The sequence below is a fragment of the Esox lucius genome, chromosome 5 (genome assembly GCF_011004845.1).
Source record: "Esox lucius isolate fEsoLuc1 chromosome 5, fEsoLuc1.pri, whole genome shotgun sequence".
Lineage (NCBI taxonomy): Eukaryota > Metazoa > Chordata > Actinopteri > Esociformes > Esocidae > Esox > Esox lucius.
In genome coordinates, this window is record NC_047573.1 from 26,805,453 (window position 1) to 26,824,406 (window position 18,954).

The 18,954-nt window shown below is 42.5% G+C and overlaps 1 protein-coding gene across 1 annotated transcript; it reads right to left on the reverse strand.

Annotated features, from left to right (window-relative positions):
- Positions 1-389: 389 nt before the first annotated feature.
- On the reverse strand, positions 390-13,299 carry LOC105006837 (protein phosphatase 1 regulatory subunit 1B). The gene is made up of 5 exons (XM_010865538.3): positions 12,813-13,299; positions 3,055-3,138; positions 2,517-2,592; positions 1,344-1,457; positions 390-836 (listed from the first exon to the last, which is right to left on the reverse strand). The coding sequence occupies exons 1-5, from the start codon at positions 12,909-12,911 to the stop codon at positions 679-681; spliced, it is 531 nt and encodes a 176-aa protein (XP_010863840.2). The 5' UTR covers positions 12,912-13,299; the 3' UTR covers positions 390-678.
- Between the last annotated feature and the right edge of the window lie 5,655 nt (positions 13,300-18,954).

The following is an 18,954-nucleotide window of genomic DNA, read 5'->3' on the forward strand; positions in this document are numbered from 1 at the left end:
CCCCTTTTTAAAATATACTGCATGTGCAGGCATTCATTGGACAGGAAAGTGGGGAAAGATACAGGGGAGAGGTTGTGATGAAAGAGTCCTGGGGCAGGATTCGAACCCACACTGCAGCAGTACATGTGCAATGGGGGCAGCGGCTTAGACACTTCACCATTCAATGTAGAATCGCTCTTGTCGGTCTTTCTGTCTTTCACCGTATGTCTTTCTCACATGCATACAAACACACATAGACATAAACCTGTGCGCACACACAGACACACACAAACACACACACATTTCTTCACACTCAATATACAGCTCCGGAAAAAATGAAGAGACCACTGCACCTTTTTCTTTCCTTTCCAAAAAAGTTGAAAAGGAAGGTTTTGAGTGAGGAACAGAAGCGTTAGAATTGAGAGACCACTGCAAATTGAACGTTTCTGTTCCTCAAAACCCTCCTTTTCAACTAATTCTTTCCGGAGCTGTATATATTCTGAATCATTACTCTGGGTTGTAAGTAATCTTCTGCCACTCGAATGACTGACACAACTCTCTGTAACAAATATCGCTCAGTCATTCTCTCGTCTTCTTTCACGTCGTCCTCTATCTTCTCACCCTCATTCACTCTCTCTCCTCTCCGTAACAAACGTTCTGTCATTCTCCCGCTTCTCCTCTTCCTCCTTGTTCACTCTGTCATTCTCCCTTCTTTATTCGCACTGGTTTGTCGCTTTCCTCCTGCTCCTCTTCTTCCTTTTCTCCGTGTGAGACACTCAGGGGAAGGAAGTGAGCGAATCTTCCCTTTGAATTGATCTTTGTGCCGGGGAACCTCCCTGATTGGTCTTCCTGGGAATCTGGGTTTGGAGGAAGAGATTTTCGTGAGTGAATTCAGAAGTGAGGGAGCGAGTGAGAGAGTTAGTGACAGTCAGAGAGTAAATGAGAAAGTTAATAAGAGAATAAGTGTTTGAGAATGAGAGAGAGTGAGAGAGTTAGTGACCAAGCGAGTGACAGTCAGAGAGTAAATGAGTAAGTTAATAAGAGAATGAGTGTTTGAGAATGAGAGAGAGTGAGAGAGTTAGCGAGAGTGTGGGTGGGTAAATGCATTTCTGGAAAGAATTAAGAGTCCACTGCACCTTTTTCTTTCCTTTCCCAAAAATATTCAAAAAGGAAGGTTTTGAGTGAGGAACAGAAGGGTTAAAATTAACCAGACCAGTGCAAATTGAACGCTTCTGTTCCTCACTCAAAACTTTCATTTTCAACTTGTTTGGAAAGGAAAGAAAAATGTACAGCGGCCTCTTAATTTTTCCGGAGCGGTAAGTGAGAAAGAGCATCTCAGGGCAAGCCCCTTGTTCTGCTCTCACCACTGGTTGAGACAGGGGATAAATCAGGGCTGTCCTCCCCAGGGAGGTCGTCAGGCTCTTCTGGGCGACATGTTCCCAGTGACTTCATGTGAGCTTGAGCCATCTTCTGTACAGCTAAGACACACAGACACACACACACACACACACACAGAAAGACAGACAGACAAGAGGGATAGAGTCAACAACCAATACTGTACATATGGGGGGGGGCGCAGCTCTCGCCCAGCCCAGTCAAACTCTTCTTTGCCCTGGCACCCCAATGCACCGCCAGAACAGCAGAGTCCTTGCCCTTTTCCTGAATATTTCCACCCTTCTCCCGGCCGAGACTTTGCTGGTAGCTAATTCATTTAGTAAAATATACTTACTACTACTAGGTCGTGTTGTTGTCCCACTTAGCTGTCTTCAGAACAAACTAACTGCTCTAGGTGACATTGTCTGGTCAATTACTCAAACCTAAACAGCGTTGAGAACAGCTATACGCCAGTTTGCCGTCAATGCTAAATTGTTGTACTTTAGCCTGCAGCCACTGCAATAGATGGAAGACAGACACAATAGAAGGCTGCATGTCATGGTCATAGCAAACATACTACATAATAAGGAAAGGGTTCATGCCATGGTCATAGCAAACATACTACATAATAAGGAAAGGGTTCATGCCATGGTCATAGCAAACATACTACATAATAAGGAAAGGGTTCATGCCATGGTCATAGCAAACATACTACATAATAAGGAAAGGGTTCATGCCATGGTCATAGCAAACATACTACATAATAAGGAAAGGGTTCATGTCATGGTCATAGCAAACATACTACATAATAAGGAAAGGGTTCATGTGTGTGGGTGTGTGTGTCTGTGTAGCCTCTTTGGTTTGCAGCTGTGTGCTCCAGCCTGTAATCTGGGATGATCCACAGGAGCGGAGACTCACAGCTGTCTCTGCCTCTAATCTCGCAACACCCGTCCATTCGCGGGCTCGCGCGCACACACACACACACACACACACACCTCCACATACAACATACAAGCATTTGATTAAGACTGATATAAACCGTTCCAAAGGCAGAGACACAGAAAAAGACACAGCTGCAGAAAAAGGAGGTGGTTTTCCCGAACTCGCCCCAAAACTTCTGTGGGTCATGAATTATGTAACGGTATGATGGCCAGTCAACCTACCTTTAAGTGAGGGAGGCTGGTAAACATTTGCATTGACCCTCTTGGGTTTAAAGACACCATTTTCCCCAATGACCCACTGTGTATGTAAAGAGAAAAACAAAACAACATTTACAAAGACACATGAATCCCTATCTAGGCCACCAAAGTTAATGGGCAGATTAGGGCGCCATTGATGCTGCATCGGGCTAATCAAGTGCACATTCAACATATTGCAAAACTATAGGACTTTGCCCTTGAATTTAAACTGCTAAGACATAACTGATCATGGTCTCTCCCCTGGTTCTTGAGAGCAGGAATGTGCTTGGCTTTGTTACAGTCCACCATTTATACATCGGATTCAATTCATCTGCATAAAATCCTAATGAGGCATCTACGCATGTTAGCTGAATGAGGGGTGTAGAGCTAGCCTGGCGCACAAACCTGCACACCACGTAGCTCTCACAGGAAATGGTTAAGGGACCAGCGCAAACGCAATGTGATTGTTGGTTTAGCGGTGTGTGTTACAGTTCCTCCAGAGCTCAGGATGCCACTGTTTTACCTGATGATGGTCATGTTCCTCCTCAGGAGACGGGTGGTCTGTCAAATGGAATAGCGTAGCCGGTGTTGGTCTTCGTCTCCGAATCTAAACCAAAGTAAAAGGGGATGGTTTATTTCCCATACGGAAAATAAATTTATTTAAAATATATTTTTGAATACATTTGGAAAATATATTTCCGAACACATTTGGAAAATATATTCCTGAATACATTTGGTAAATATAGGTCAAAATGTTTGAAATTGGCCTCTTAAATATATATAAAAACATATCTAAACATATTGGACAATAGACAAGGTGGTGTTTCGAACCTGCAACCTTATAAACAGGATTATGTCCATAGGAGAGGCAAGTAGTGGTATTACCAATTTTACCTTAGAACGTTAGACTATATTTGTGACAAAGATGAATTGTATTTTGGTAATTTACACATCTATAAAATGTGTTTCAACACCTAAATGTGATATAATCAATACGTCGGTAATTACATTTCGTCTTTTTACTTTCACAGGATCAGAAAAATGCATGTTAATGTGGGCTTCAAAATACATTTTGTAATGTATTTTCTATAATACATTACAATTGTAATGAGAGCATTGTTGACGGTGAAATACATTTGGACAAAACTGAAATTAATTTATACATTTTCAAATACATTTCAGAATAAAAGCTGAAATGTATTTTGAATAAAGTTAAATGTATTTATACATTTTCAAATACATTTCGGAATAAAAGGTGAAATACATTTTGATACCTGAAATTTATTTAGAATTAAGTTAAATGTATTTGACATATATTCATCATACATTTAACATACATTTTGCTTTGCAAAAATATATATTTTTTCCATATGGGTTGAAACTCTCTGAAACCATCTGGTGGTGACTTATAACTTTCACCTAACTCAAATGTTCATTTTCAAAATCAGGATTACATGGTGTCAGGACCAAGATAACCAAACAACCATTTTAGTTGCTGGATTTCCTTAACCGCGGTCTCCGTAATCTTCTGTTTTCCACAACACCCTAATCCTCTCCGTACCGTGTCATGCCCTTCCAGTCCTCCCAAATGTTCTTGGACAGTCTTACCGCCTGTCCTGCTCTATACTTAGTCACACAGAAAGACAGACAGACAGACAGGGGCATTTACATCGAAGTAATTTAGCAGGCGCTCTTATCCGAAGCGACTTAGCGTGTGCGTATGCTTTCGTGTCGTCTCAGCGCTTGAATTAGAGCCACCGACCCTGTAGGTGCGTGATGCTCGTACCCTGTGAGCTACACGGTTCGATCCCTCAGCTACAGTCAACAAGTCCAGCCTGCATCCTTTGTTCGCCCAAGCGGCCTGCTGCCTCCCCTCTCCCTCAGCCAGTGTCAGAATCGTTGACCCTCCTCCTGGGCCGGCCCAGACTGGAAGGCGTCAGCTAAACTCCTGTCCTCCTTACAACTAGTCTACAGTGAGGTTAGCCCCGGTAGCCCAGTCGACGGTCACAGTGGTGCGCTGGTAAGTGCCGGTACTGTACTGTGGCTGGCTGGTTACTGAAACGATACAGAGGAATTAGATGAAACACGAAGGAGATCTGCTGTGAAACGGGCGTAGGCTGTGAGGTATCTCTACCCAGTATAACTGCCTTCCCACACACATTCCAAGATAGTACATTATTCCAGTACACTGCTGCAGTTCCATTTCAACCTCCCCTCTGCATCTCATTACTGCCTTGTGTGGATTTAGCATCTGTTCGTGACAGACTGAGTCTGAATGTTGGTTTTGATGCTTGTCTTTGTAATAACCTGTTGAGCTGAAGTCCTGGTTGTTAACCAGAGAGATAACGTAGCCACCAAATAACAACTTTGGCAACTGTTTCAGTTAGGGGGAAAAACTGACGCCTCACAGGTCCTCAACTGGCAGCTTCATTAAATAGTACTCGCAGAACACCAGTCTCAACGTCAACAGTGAAGAAGCGACTCCATGATGCTGGCCTTCTAGGCAGAGTTCCTTCCTTCCTCTTTCCAGTGTCTGTGTTCTTTTGCCCATCGTAATCTTTCTTTTTACAGTTTTTCTGAATTGCTAAACAATAAACCTCATTGTCTGAACCAAATTCGCAGTGGCCTAAACCCATTTGTCGAATCAGTCACACTTTTGGTAAAACCTTAATCAAATTCAGGTAGTTACACACTATTTGCAAATTTAATTCACTCTGTTTTCATACTCTAAACCCATTCTCACTCATGAGTTTGCACTGTGATGCATTTGTGTTGCAAAATGGTAAACCAGGCCGAAAAAGGTTAAACGAGGAGGACGAGGAGGAAGAGTACGTGTAATAGGTGGTGGACGAGGAGGAAGAGTACGTGTAATAGGTGGTGGACGAGGAGGAAGAGTATGTGTAATAGGTGGGATTATCATACTTTTTTATTGCAAACTGTGTTTACTATTTACAATTAAAAAATGATAATCTGTATCTACATGCCCTGGACACAGTGTTCTCCATTTTTTACGTAGTGTCTAATGAATGCTCTGCAGTGTTTATATATTGACATTAAACATGCGCGATCTGATGATTTACATGAATGCCTTATACCAGCGGATCAGCAAGAGTCGGATGGATACAAAAAAAAGATACGGGATTGCCCTACTACGAATAAACACATATCTGTCTATAATGGAAAGTGATGACATCACTGTCTCATGGAAGAGACACCCGACTTCTGCGGTAAGGAGAATTCATGAACATTAATAAACAATTAATAGAATAGAAACCATGTACTGTATGCGCATTAAATGTCAGGAGCCAGAAATTCCAAAGCAACAGAAATTCCAAAGGCACGTGTTTGCCACAGCTTCCATATCTTCCTTTGAGCACTTTGCACTTTAGCACATTACCTGTGCCCAGAAAAACAATAAGAAAACATATTTATGTATCAATACTGTACTTGTAGATACACACTACACATCCATTAAACGTACACAGACATTTCTTAGCCTTTTATTCTAATGACCTGTATTGTATAAAAAGAATTAATTAGGACCTTAGGGTTCATAATGTAGCATTCTCCTGAAATGTCTACCGTTGGACATGCTTAGAAAGTCATTGTTGAAGGCCATTTATAGCCAGATGGATACAGCCCGGTCTTAACCTTCTGAAACACTTGTTGATGAATTAAGCACCTCATACAGAGCAGTAAAAAAGAACAAATGTGTACAAAATAGTTTTTTGGCCGCCTTCACTTTCGTGAGGGGGCGGCGGCTAGCCATGGTTGCCAATCAGATAGAGTGGCCTGGAATCCATTACATGAGCGTGATTGGGTGGATTGAATCTGGAGGGCCAGATTAGGGTTACCCGTGCGTCACAACAGAGAGGAGACAGGGTTTAAAAGCAGATTAAACTTTTGGCCCTATTAGACAAGCGATCAAGATAGCCTTAAAAAACGATGTCCAAAACAGTGAATCTGGAGCCTGGTGTAAGGTCTGTTTGGGCTTAACAAGTAAAGGTTGTTGTCAAGACGGCTAGGACCAAGGGTAAAAGCAGATAAAGGAGAGCAAGCAATAATACAGGTGTACTACCAGCGTAGCTAAGAGGAGAATGCACAAATATAACATATAGTTAAGTCCGAAAGTATTCATACCCATGCCAAATTTGGAGCCATAGGGAATTTTTATTTGACCAATAGGTTTCTTCAGGCTGGAAATGACATAAACAAGTGATACAACACGATAAGACATTGTGCTGGAGATACAAATGAATAACGGAACTACAGTGGGGAGAACAAGTATTTGATACGCTGCCGATTTAGCAGGTTTTCCCACTTACAAAGCATGTAGAAGTCTGTAATTTTAATCATAGGTACACTTCAAATGTAAGAGACGGAATCTAAAACTAAAATCCAGAAAATCACATTGTATGATTTTGAAGTAATTATTTAGCATTTTATTGCATGACATAAGTATTTGATACATCAGAAAAGCAGAACTTAATTTTTGGTACAGAAACCTTTGTTTGCAATTACAGAGATCATACGAGTCTTGTAGTTTTTGACCAGGTTTTCACACACTGCAGCAAGGATTTTGGCCCACAACTCCATACAGACCTTCTCCAGATCCTTCAGGTTTCGGGGGCTGTCGCTGGGCAAAAAAATATTTTCTATTGGGTTCAGGTCTGGAGACTGGCTAGGCCACTCCAGGACCTTGAGATGCTTCTTACAGAGCCACTCCTTAGTTGCCCTGGCTGTGTGTTTCGTGTCGTTGTCATGCTGGAACACCCAGCCACGACCCATCTTCAATGCTCTTATTGAGGGAAGGAGGTTATTGGCCAAGATCTTGCGATATTTGTCCCCATCCATCCTCCCCTCAATACTGTGCAGTCGTCCTGTCCCCATTGCAGAAAAGCATCCCGAAAGAATGATGTTTCCACCTCCATGCTTCACGGTTGGGATGGTGTTCTTGGGGATGTACTCATCCTTCTTCTTCCTCCAAACACGGTGAGTGGAGTTAAGACCAAAAAGCTCTATTTTTGTCTCATCAGACCACATGAGCTTCTCCCATTTCTCCTCTGGATCATCCAGATGGTCATTGGCAAACTTCAGACGGGCCTGGACATGCGCTGGCTTGAGCATGGGGACCTTGCGTGCACTGCAGGATTTTAATCCATGACGGCATAATGTGTTACTAATGGTTTTCTTTGAGACTGTGGTCCCAGCTCTCTTCAGGTCATTGACCAGGTCCTGCCGTGTAGTTCTGGGCTGATCCCTCACCATGATCATTGATGCCCCACGAGGTGAGATCTTGCATGGAGCCCCAGGCCGAGGGAGATTGACCGTCATCTTGAACTTCTTCCATTTTCTAATAATTGCGCCAACAATTGTTGCCTTCTCACCAAGCTGCTTGGCTATTGTCCTGTAGCCCATCCCAGCCTTGTGCAGGTCTACAATTTTATCCCTAATGTCCTTACACAGCTCTCTGGTCTTGGCCATTGTGGAGAGGTTGGATTCTGTTTGATTGAGTGTGTGGACAGGTGTCTTTTATACAGGTAACGAGTTCAAACAGGTACAGTTAATACAGGTAATTGGTGGAGAACAGGGCTTCTTAAAGAAAAACTAACAGGTCTGTGAGAGCCGGAATTCTTACTGGTTGGTAGGTGATCAAATACTTATGTCATGCAATAAAATGCTAATTAATTACTTAAAAATCATTCCATTCCATCTCTCACAGTTGAAGTGTACCTATGATAAAAATGACAGACCTCTATATGCTTTGTAAGTAGGAAAACCTGCAAAATCGGCAGTGTATCAAATACTTGCTCTCCCCACTGTATTTCTGTTTTTTTCACAATTTTACGAAAAATGCCACGTCCAACATTACTCATACCCCTTGACTTTGTTGCAGATTTTTGAGAAAATGCAAGTTTCTATACCATTTAAAATGTTCTTGTAATTTCCACCATGAGAGTGCATTCTAATCACCTATAAATTGAGAACAGCTGAACAGCTGTAGTTCTCTAGTCAGTTACTAGTCAACTGCAAGTCATGGCTAAAAACAGAAATAGTCACTATAGCTCAAAATTTGGCATGGGTATGAATACCTTTGGGCTTAACTGTATATGGCTGTCTGGCTATTGGCTGACTCCTACTGACCAGGGAGGAGAGGATGAAAACGGACTGTCGTGAATTAACGGTTTTCATAAAATAACAAATCAAGCACTGTAGGGATGGGTAGTCAATACTATTATGGGGATCTTGTTAAACTACAGTAGTTGTTTTACTCTGTGTTGTGAGAGGGACTGCCAGGAACAAGACAGGTAATGGCTGAGGGATGATGGACAGGTGCTCAGGGATGAGAGGAAGGAAGAGTTGGAAACAAGGGCCCCGTCAGTCAGCATCATGAGGGATTTAAGCCCTTCTTTAAGTCCCCTCAGCATTTCTTAATGACTGAGAAACCATTGTGTAACTCCGGCACCATGCTTAAAGTGTTGGTATGGTTGGTCTTCTGTTCAAAGGCAGTGTTTTGTTTCTGAGCCAAACAGCATGACCTTTGACCCAACTGTTAAAGCACATTGCTCCAGTAGTCTGGTTCTTCACCTAGGTGTTATCTGGCTAACCTCCGTGACGTATTTCTTTTCTTTTAAGAGGCATTTTCCTCCAAATCTTTCATGATGATGCAACTGTGTGCCGTCTCTTTCCGACCACGGGGGGTTGACTGTAGTAAAAGATGCTGGTAGATCCCTTGGTTTTACCCCGGGGGTCTTAGAGGCTTATTTGAGCTTCTCTCGGTCAGCTCATGGACTGAACGTGGTGGAACAGGCTGTCCTAAATAGACTGCCAGGGGTCTGGGATTTTCTCCAGTTGTAGACTTTCCTTAAAAAATTGGGTGTTTAGCTTCAAGCTCCTTGAAAATTGTTCTGTAACGTCTTAGGCATTAACAGTTGTTTCATTTTGAGTATCTGAGAGCAACTTTTAGCTTGACATGGTGTTCCCACACACCTGCATGTATCGTATAACCATATGCAAAACAATCAAAAGAATCTAAGGGTTTTACTTCCTCATAGCATTGTAGAAATGCAAATAAATCACATGTGCTTTGATCATAATAAGTGGTTGGCTTCTCTTAAATGCCAACAATAACTTAACTGGGAGATGTTATTTGTTTCACTGATGAAATTCTCTCAAAACGGCAAAGCATATTTCAACCCTGAACTAAATTCTGAATTCTTGGGAGTGCCAATGACTCTTACCAGACCTAACTGCTGATGAAAGGGTTGAACCTAGATATATAAGTAGGTGTCTGGAGAGGATTATCTCCAGGAGCAAAGGAAACAGGGTGGTCTTTGTTGAAACACAGTGTCCTGTTCTGTGAACAAGTTTAAATCGGTTTGATAATAACTTCTTGCCTAAACCCTTATGAATCTAACTTTGTGCAGCTAAAGTAGCTAAATTGGTAAAGCATGGTGCTTACAATGCCAAGGTTGTGGGCTCAATTCCCATGGGGGCCCAGGATAAAAATGTATGTATATAAATATCAGCTGTGTCTGATATCCTTTTCGCATCATCGTCTTTTTCAGCACAGCTCCAGCTAATGGGTTCAGTGTGAACACAGGCCAGCCCAGAACAGCTTGGGTTGGCGGAACTATTTTGTGTGAAATGGGGATCTGAGTCTGGCCAATCATCCTACCTCAGAAGGAAATGCTGGAATAATGTCTCTAACCACTTTTCCACCAGTAATAACCGGCTGGTGAGCAGCTTGTTGAATGTATACACAATCATTAAGCATCTCTGTTTCTCTTCCCCCCAGCTTTCAATCATATGCTAGCATTTGTGTGTGAGAGAGAGGCGCCTGCCAATCCATATCACACACAGAACCGTAGGTGTGAGATATAGGAGGCGTTTCACCCAAGAGGAGGTTTTATCTGTTCAGGAACACACCGTGGATGGCATTCTAACACTACCAAATGATTCACACTGTGTCTATCTAAATGCGTAATGAGCCACTTGTGCATATTGAGGACGAATTTGGTCATCTTCAGCCGCTTTCGCTCACAGCTGTACTTATAGTCGATGATCCCAGGAACTGAATCGTCGTTGTTGATGTTGTTGCATAACGAAAAAACAAGGTGTCTATTGACTACTAAACTGCAGCAATCATTACCATGACCAAAGTATATCCCCTTTGAAGACATGTAAACATGAAGACATGTTATTGTTCCTTAGTCACAAAAACCTTTAGGATTTTCTGACATGATTTGGAACATTTACTTTTTAGTCATTTAGCAGACAACTTAATCCAGAGCTAAAAACAGTAGTGAGTGCCTTCATTTCCATATTGATCCACATGGGATACCTACAACCTTGGCAACAAAAGCACCATACTCCCACAATGTGGACAATCTAGGACTTATCTTATAGGATTCCTATTCACGTTTTCGTATCATATATATTCTTATACATACAATCCCAACGTACAGTTTAATAGATCTGAATCTAAATCTATCAACTGATGTTCTGGATGTAATTCAGTTCCATTTCAATCACTCCAGGAGAGGGAAATGCAATCCATAATGAGAAATGGTCCCTTGTTTTCAAGTACGATTTTGTGTCAGTTGTAGACTTGTTTTTCATTCACACTTGAGTGGTGAAAATCCTTGCCTGCATGCTTAGACTTCAGCTCAGAGGGCTAATAATTTTTTGCAGTGTACAGAAGTCCGGATTTGGATCTGGCATTGATTGATTGTTTTCTTTCATTGTCTTTTTTCAATATTCTTTTTTATTGTTATCCTCGTTTATCAACCTGGGAGACCAACGCTCTCGCTCTCTCTCACTCTCTACATCTACATCTCACTCCTATCCCACTCAATCACCTCCCTCTAAAATAGCTATAATATCTATATGAGATCCCATGTTATTTGGCAAAGCTCATGGAGTCTTCATTTTACACAGCTTTCACATGGGTGGTCGCGCGGTTCGGAGTTGACCTGTTGCTGTTCGTACAGGGAATCTTCACAGACCTTACGGTCCATGCTGGTGACAACACGCGTCCCGGGTTAAACCGTGGAAACCTCACGAGATGCGCGCCGCCTTTCGACCTTGGATCGCAGAGTCCCACCAAAGGCCGCATGAATGTGCGCGCAGCCCTCACAGTGTCAGACATCCCTTTCAAGACACCACCTTTCCTCCACCCTGTATCTCGCTCCCTGGGCGCCCGTGGTTCAGGGCACATGTGGGGGACACACGAGAGCAGCCAAGCTAATGGGCAGCTGGTTGTTTCGTAACGCCCCGGGCTGTATGGAAACAGCCGATGTGTGGAAGTGTTACGTCCACCCTGCAACACGGTCTCTCAGTGGGATTCGCCTCGTAATGCAGGCCCCAACTGGCATCTGTCACTGAAAACATCTGGCCTGGATCTGTTTAGAAGATGACCCCCTTCAGACGGTCGAGAGGTCATCCGAGGTGAAGAGGAGGGGATTGGATGAATCTGTCTTCTCTGCTGACTGACCGCCTTATAAAAAAACACAACAACTCTTGAATGTGAGAAGCAGAACAGGCGTTTCTCTCTTCCCATAACAGTTGCAGTTGGGAACTCTCTCTTACCTCTCTCTCTGTCTCATCTCCCTCAGCCTGCCCTTTTAAAACTATGACAGGAATTAACTGATACAGACACAATAGTCATCTTAAATTTTTGATGGTGTAATCCCATTATCTTTTTTTACGTCTGACCAGCATGTAGCGGAAAAACTTCCCAAATCTGAAAAACAGAACAGCGTTTGCCTATTCCCCTAGCGGTAGCGGCTGAACCTCGAGAATCGGATTGAAGACATTCACTCATCCATACCTCTCATCCCTCTCTCTCTTACTCCATATATTTCCCCTCTCTACTGTCTTGTCAACATTTTTCCGGGGACGTTTGTTTACTCGCCTGTTTCTGGCCACTGAACCTGCAGCTCTCAGCTAAGGTAGCGGCAGCACCTCAGTATCACCCAGCCCAGCGGAAAAATGTGCTCACAGTGACAACACAAATCTGGTGAACTGCCAAAGTCCTGCTCTCAACAGGGAACAAATAATAAAAGAAAAACACTCGTATGTAAAAGCTCAGCGGAAAAAAAGTGTATATTAAGATCTTTTGTATAAAACGTCTTCCACTGAGGCCCTGGGTTCTTCTCTAGCACCTCACGCTTTGTCTCACCCAGGTATAGCTATGTGGAGAATCACGTCCTAGTGAACGACAACACCTGTGAACGTACTCCCATGCTCACCCACGTGCAAACACACACACACACTCACCATCTCCACCTGCTGTGGGTCCAACTGAAGGGGCACAGCAGAGGGGACTGAGAACTGGATCTTGGTCTTCCTCTGCTTGTCCTTGGCATCTACTTCCATCTCTGCAGGCAGCACTGGGTCTGTAGCAGCTCTGACCGGCTGACCCGAGGAGCCAAGTCACAGATGGCCGAGGTAGAACAACTAGGATGGCTACTCGCCGTCGAGTCCCCTTCACTAGCGAGTCGCTAAAAACTGTTGGGGTCCCTGGATTGCCACGCTAAATTGATCTCAGTGGCGACGCTGGGGTTTGACCGAGTTCCTTTCTCTCTCTCTCTCTGTGACCCTATTCCCTGTTATCGGAGTGTCTGCTTCCCTGGTTCACCCTCTTTGCAGTTGACCCACTCTCTCTGTGGCTCCTCGGCATTCAGCCTGTCGACACGGTCCGCCGCTCTCCGAGTGGTTTGACAGACTCTCCTCCCTCTCGCTCACTTCCAACCTGTGCCGTGTGACAGGAGGAGGGTTGGCCTTGGGATATCACCGTGGGAGGGGCTGAGAAGGGCGTTGAGTGGAGGGTATGTGTGTGAGTGAGTGCACAATGTTAAGCTGAAGATGATTTGAGCTCAGTAGGAAGAATAATCTTGCTCTGTCTCTAGAGCGTTACTGTGCTAGACCCTTGCTATTGTTTATGTGTGTGTGTGTGTGTGTGTGTGTGTGTGTGTGGGTGTGTGTGTTTAAAAAGGAGAATTTAATACAGTGTAACAGATGGGCGGATGTAAGGTGGGGGAGAAATAAGCTTCTGTGACATGTATCTGACGAGGACTGAGAATGAAACAATAAAACGGAGGTCAAACACCAGTTTAGTAATGCATCACGTTTCAAACTCCCAAGGAAAATAAATGTAGCCTTTCCACAATGATAAAATCATGATATACTGTACTCAACATCATACAGAATAACAAAATGTTGCCAATGGCAACGAGTTGGAACAACACTGATGAAACGATATCCACCCTGAAGGTTCAAAGTGTTCCCATTTCATGTGAACGCCGCGCTAATACAAATGTGAGCAGAAACACGGCTGTCAAAACGTACGGCCCGCATTCATTTCCATGCATATCTCTGTCTTTTTTTTCCAATCTTTGTTATCGCAGGTCACAAAATGCCAGATAAATCCTTATACCCACAGCATAGTAATAAAGAAAAAACCCATTGCCATGGCAACTACTTAGTGCATGCACACTCAGTGTTGGGGATCGGTGTTACCGTGGCCATTCCTAGATACCTGGACGGGGGAGGAAGAGAGATGGAGGGAGGAATGGAGGAGAGAGGGAAGCGAAGGGGGAGGAAGGGGAGGTTATGGGAGGAGATGAGTCACAGCTCAAACGTGAACATGCACAGCTGTGTGCTGCTGGAATGGCCTCAGACACAGTCTGTCGTTCAATCTGTCTGTCAGTCTCTCTGTGTGTACAGCGCCCCCCACAAACATTAGCACCTTTGGAAAAAAAAATATCAAAAAGGGCTGTGGAAAAAGAAAAACAAAATCTGCTTATTCTCTTTGTTTTACATTGAAAACATCCACAAAAATCTAAATTTTATTTGAAGTAAAATGACAGAAGAAATTAATGTTTTTTTTGGATGGTTGCCATAACAACAAATTGCCGTCATCAAACAAAAAACTCAAGCAACTAACACACTGTGAAGTATGGCGGTGGATCTTTGATGTTGCGGGGCTGTTTTCTTCCCTGGACAAGATATGGACTCCATCAAGTACCATCACATATTAAATCAAAACCTGGCTGCCTTTGCCAGGAAACTTAAACTGGGCCGTGGTTGGATCTTCCAGCAGTACAATGATCCAAAGCTCACCTCAAAATCAACACAAAACGGTTCATTGACAACAGAATCAAGATTTTGCAACAGTGATCCCAGTGTCCTGACATAAGCCCCATAGAAACCATGTGGGATAAGATAAAGAGTCCACAAGCTTGGACCACATTCCACCAAACACAATGATTCACACATCCTCCTCTGAGTAGTTGATGTTGCGATTTTGGCTGTTCCTTAAGAAGCATTTTTTGGGCTGTAATCCGAGGTGTAGTTAATTGCCCATTTCTAAGGCTGGTAACTAATGAACTAATTCTATGCCACAAAGGTTACTCTGGGTATTCTATTCCTGTGGTCATCCTCATGAGAGCCAGTTTCATCATACCGCTTGATGGTTTATGCGAGTGCACTTGAAGAAACTTTCAAAGTTCTTTAAATCTTCTAGATTATCTGAACTGCATGTGTTAAAGTAATGATGGACGGTTGCTTCTCTTTGTGTATTTGAGTTGTTCTTGCCATAATATAGACCCCCACAGTACAGACATAATGATGGTCTTCTTTATACCAAACCTACCTTGTCACAACACAATTGATACATTACAAAGGAAAGAAATTGCTCAAATGAACACCTGATAATTAAAATGCAGGTGACTACCTCATGTAGCTGGTTCAGAGAAGGCCAAGACTGTCTAGAGCCAGTGGACTGGATAGGGGGCCCAAAGGTCACCGGGCTGCTTGTTGACAATTAAGACAGTACGCTTCCTCGTTTGATAACATGCTTTCCAAATCGCATCGGTCTATGCATGTAATATGACATTTTGTCATATTTGTCAAATTAGGTTGGTTTGGTCTTTTTTTCAGGTGTTTGGCAACTCAAAGTCTAGGACTCAAGGTGTGAGTCCTTATATTGTGATTGATCAACTTCCGCAGTGATGGCATTGACTTGAGTTTCATGCTCAGAAAGCCGGATGGCATCTACTAGCTTATTGCCCTCTACTGTTGAAGAGTAGTATTGACCCCCTTGTTTCAGGTTTTCAAGGGAAACAGTTTGAGGGAGTATGTATCTAAACCGAACTAACAACCAAAAACGACGATAAGAGGGCAGTGTCGGCAAATGGCCAGTAAAAGTTCAACACTGCATGGGGAAGAAGTTGCAAACACATTTCTAAATAGATGTCAATTCATGAAGGATTGTGTATTTGTATTTTATTCATACACACCTATGGACTGGGTTTTTTGTAGATATCCACATTCTTTTTGAAGGGAGTGAACAACTTTACTTCCCTCTTGAACAACACTGTGCCGCGTTGTGTGCTCCCAGGGCTGGGCAATGGGACAACATAGTACTGACGGTGTTAAACAACACTACCATTTCAAAAAAGATTAAACAAGCGAAATGAAAACCGACTGATTCAGACTCAAGTCACGTGATTGGATTTTCAGGTAGGGCTCTGCAGACATTGCAATGATATCAACTTTTTACACTTTCTTGGTGCTAAGTAGGCTACACCTGCCACGGGCTATAACCTTCATGTTCAAAAACTAAAATGAAGCGTGGTGTACACAACCTAATGTGTGGGAACAATAAAGGTTGTAGGAAGAGAGCAGCAAGCATCATAAAATGTCGAATTTGGTTATAAATAAGCCAATATACCAAGGCTGTCCTTAGGTGGTGCCTGGACACTTTGCCATGGTATATTAACAACATATCCCAAACCCCAGAGAGGCTCTAATAAGCCAATTACCAAGCAGGTTAAAGTCATGTGTTATCATTTGGTCTCTTATGAACCGGATGCATTGCATCCTGAATGCTGAGTGGCAGATAGTCGTGGTATGTTAGACATTTTATTATGATGACTAAATAATATCTGAACATTGTTAGTCTGTTATATGGTATTGCTGAAACAGTGAGTCCATAGGTTAAATGTCACCTGTCTCCAGGCACATGCACAGATAGTCCCCAAGGCCAAGCTATGCCATGTTTTCATTGACCACATTTCATCATGCCTGCCGCTCGTTCCGACAATCACGCTTCATTCGTCTGAATGACTTGGGATGCGGATCCGAGAGGCATGAGCCGAACGACATACGTTCCTCTTGTGGCATAAATCCCAGAAGGACCTTTTTCCGATTCAGAACATGCACCAATTCTGCGCATTGCCATGCATGAAAATGACTTGTTCTATCATAGAAGTTGGCAACATCGGAAGAGAGGCAGAGCTGCGAGTAGCAACAGGAGGACACAGTTAAGAATCAGACTGGGAAGATGTACAGGGGAGTTTGAAAGAGGTCAGATTCAGACAGGTGAGATGTACAGCGGTGTTTAAAATGAGCTACTCAGGACATGTAAAGTCAAGGTTAATGAAACACAAACACCCCTGATGAATGCAACATCACTCTAAATTACTACCAATGAAAACATTTATGAATTCATTTATTCATGTTTTCATAAGCTCTCACCAGAACTGTTTATTATAGGTCTAATTACTGACTTACTAATTAATTACAAATTAACAGGATTGCTAGACTGTCAAACATGACTGATTATTTACAGTGAAATCTCCCACAGTGGTGACATTTCAGCAGCTATGTTTCTAAAAATGTTCAGAATCCACATGAAATATTAAACTTTATAAACACTAACACTAAATATGTGAAATAAACTATTTAATGGTTAAAAATTCAATCTATTATTATGTTTATTTTGGAGCATTTTGGTGGAACTGTGTTGCAGTAAGAAGTACACAGCGATTTCAACAAACAACTCCTGTGAGATTGACTAGAGTTGAACAATTCAATAACAAGGAAGCTGCACCATTCGAATGAAAGTTGGTGTCAACCCAAAAACTCTATTGTTGGTATTATGAAACTATTCCATTTTTATTATACATTTCATACAGCTTCTTCAATTGTGAACCATAAAATATGTTATATTTAAAGAAAAAAGCATCTGCACTGGGCCTTATAATGAAGGAAATGGATTCTCTAATACAAAAAAAATATCAGGGAGAACACCAAGACCCCCTCCATAATTTGTCCTCGCAATCTTCAGAAACAGACTACATCCCTTTGTATATTATTCAGACCCCTTCACCTTCTCAAAAAAAGATTTGTTATAGACAAAATTTATAATTGATTAAATATGCTTTTTTTGCCATCAGTGTACACAATACATCAAAAATTAACTGAAAATGAAAAACTCAAATATCTCATACACTTTAACTTATTCAGATCATTTGCCATGAAACAAACAAATTAGCTCACAATCATTGCGTCCTTTGAACATCCGTGAGATGTCTCTAGAGCTTGATTTGAGTCCACCTATGGCAAATTCAACTGGCATTGTTGGGAAAATCACTAAATGGGAAAGGCGCAGAGACTGTAAATTATTTTCGCAAGTAAAGATTTATTCAAGATTTGCAAACCTGGAGCTGTTAACAGCACTCTTAGCAGAGTCAGGTCAAGAGTTCCCCGTTGAAGGTTGAGCTCAGGTCTATATACATTCAGTACAGCCCACTGTGTCCCCCCTCCTATGCATGTTAGAGGTCTATATACATTCAGTACAGCCCACTGTGTCCCCCTCCTATGTATGGTTAGAGGTCTATATACATTCAGTTCAGCCCACTGTGTCCCCCTCCTATGCATGTTTAGAGGTCTATATACATTCAGTACAGCCCACTGTGTCTCCCTCCTATGCATGGTTAGAGGTCTATATACATTCAGTACAGCCCACTGTGTCTCCCTCCTATGCATGGTTAGAGGTCTATATACATTCAGTTCAGCCCACTGTGTCCCCCTCCTATGTACGGTTAGTCTACATGTCTCAACAGCTTCTCTGCAAACTTCGGCAGCCCTTGAGAAGTTAGCCAAAGCTATACCTATCTATTGTAGGCACACCAGTGAGCACACCCGAAACACACAAAGCCCTTACTAAATTACTTGAATATACTTAGAATAAGCAATATGATTTACTTGTACTATGGAATAACAACATTTCTACCACAGCATGATTTAGAAAGACCGGGTTCTATATAACGTCCCACTGTTCACATCGCATTTCAGGGAAAAAACCAAGAAGTCCAAGATGTCCACGATTTCCACCAAAAGCATTGACAGTTCCCAAGAGCACAGTGGGCTCCATCGTTGTGAAATGGAAGCAGTTTGAACACTAAGACTCTTCCTAGAGGTGGCTGTCCAGCCAATCTAAGCAACCGGGCAAGACAGGGCTTGGTCAGGGAGGTGATCAATTATTGAAGACCATGCATAAAAACTGTAAAATGAAATCCGGTACTCACAGTGTTAGGAATTTCAGTACACACACACACAAACACACACACAA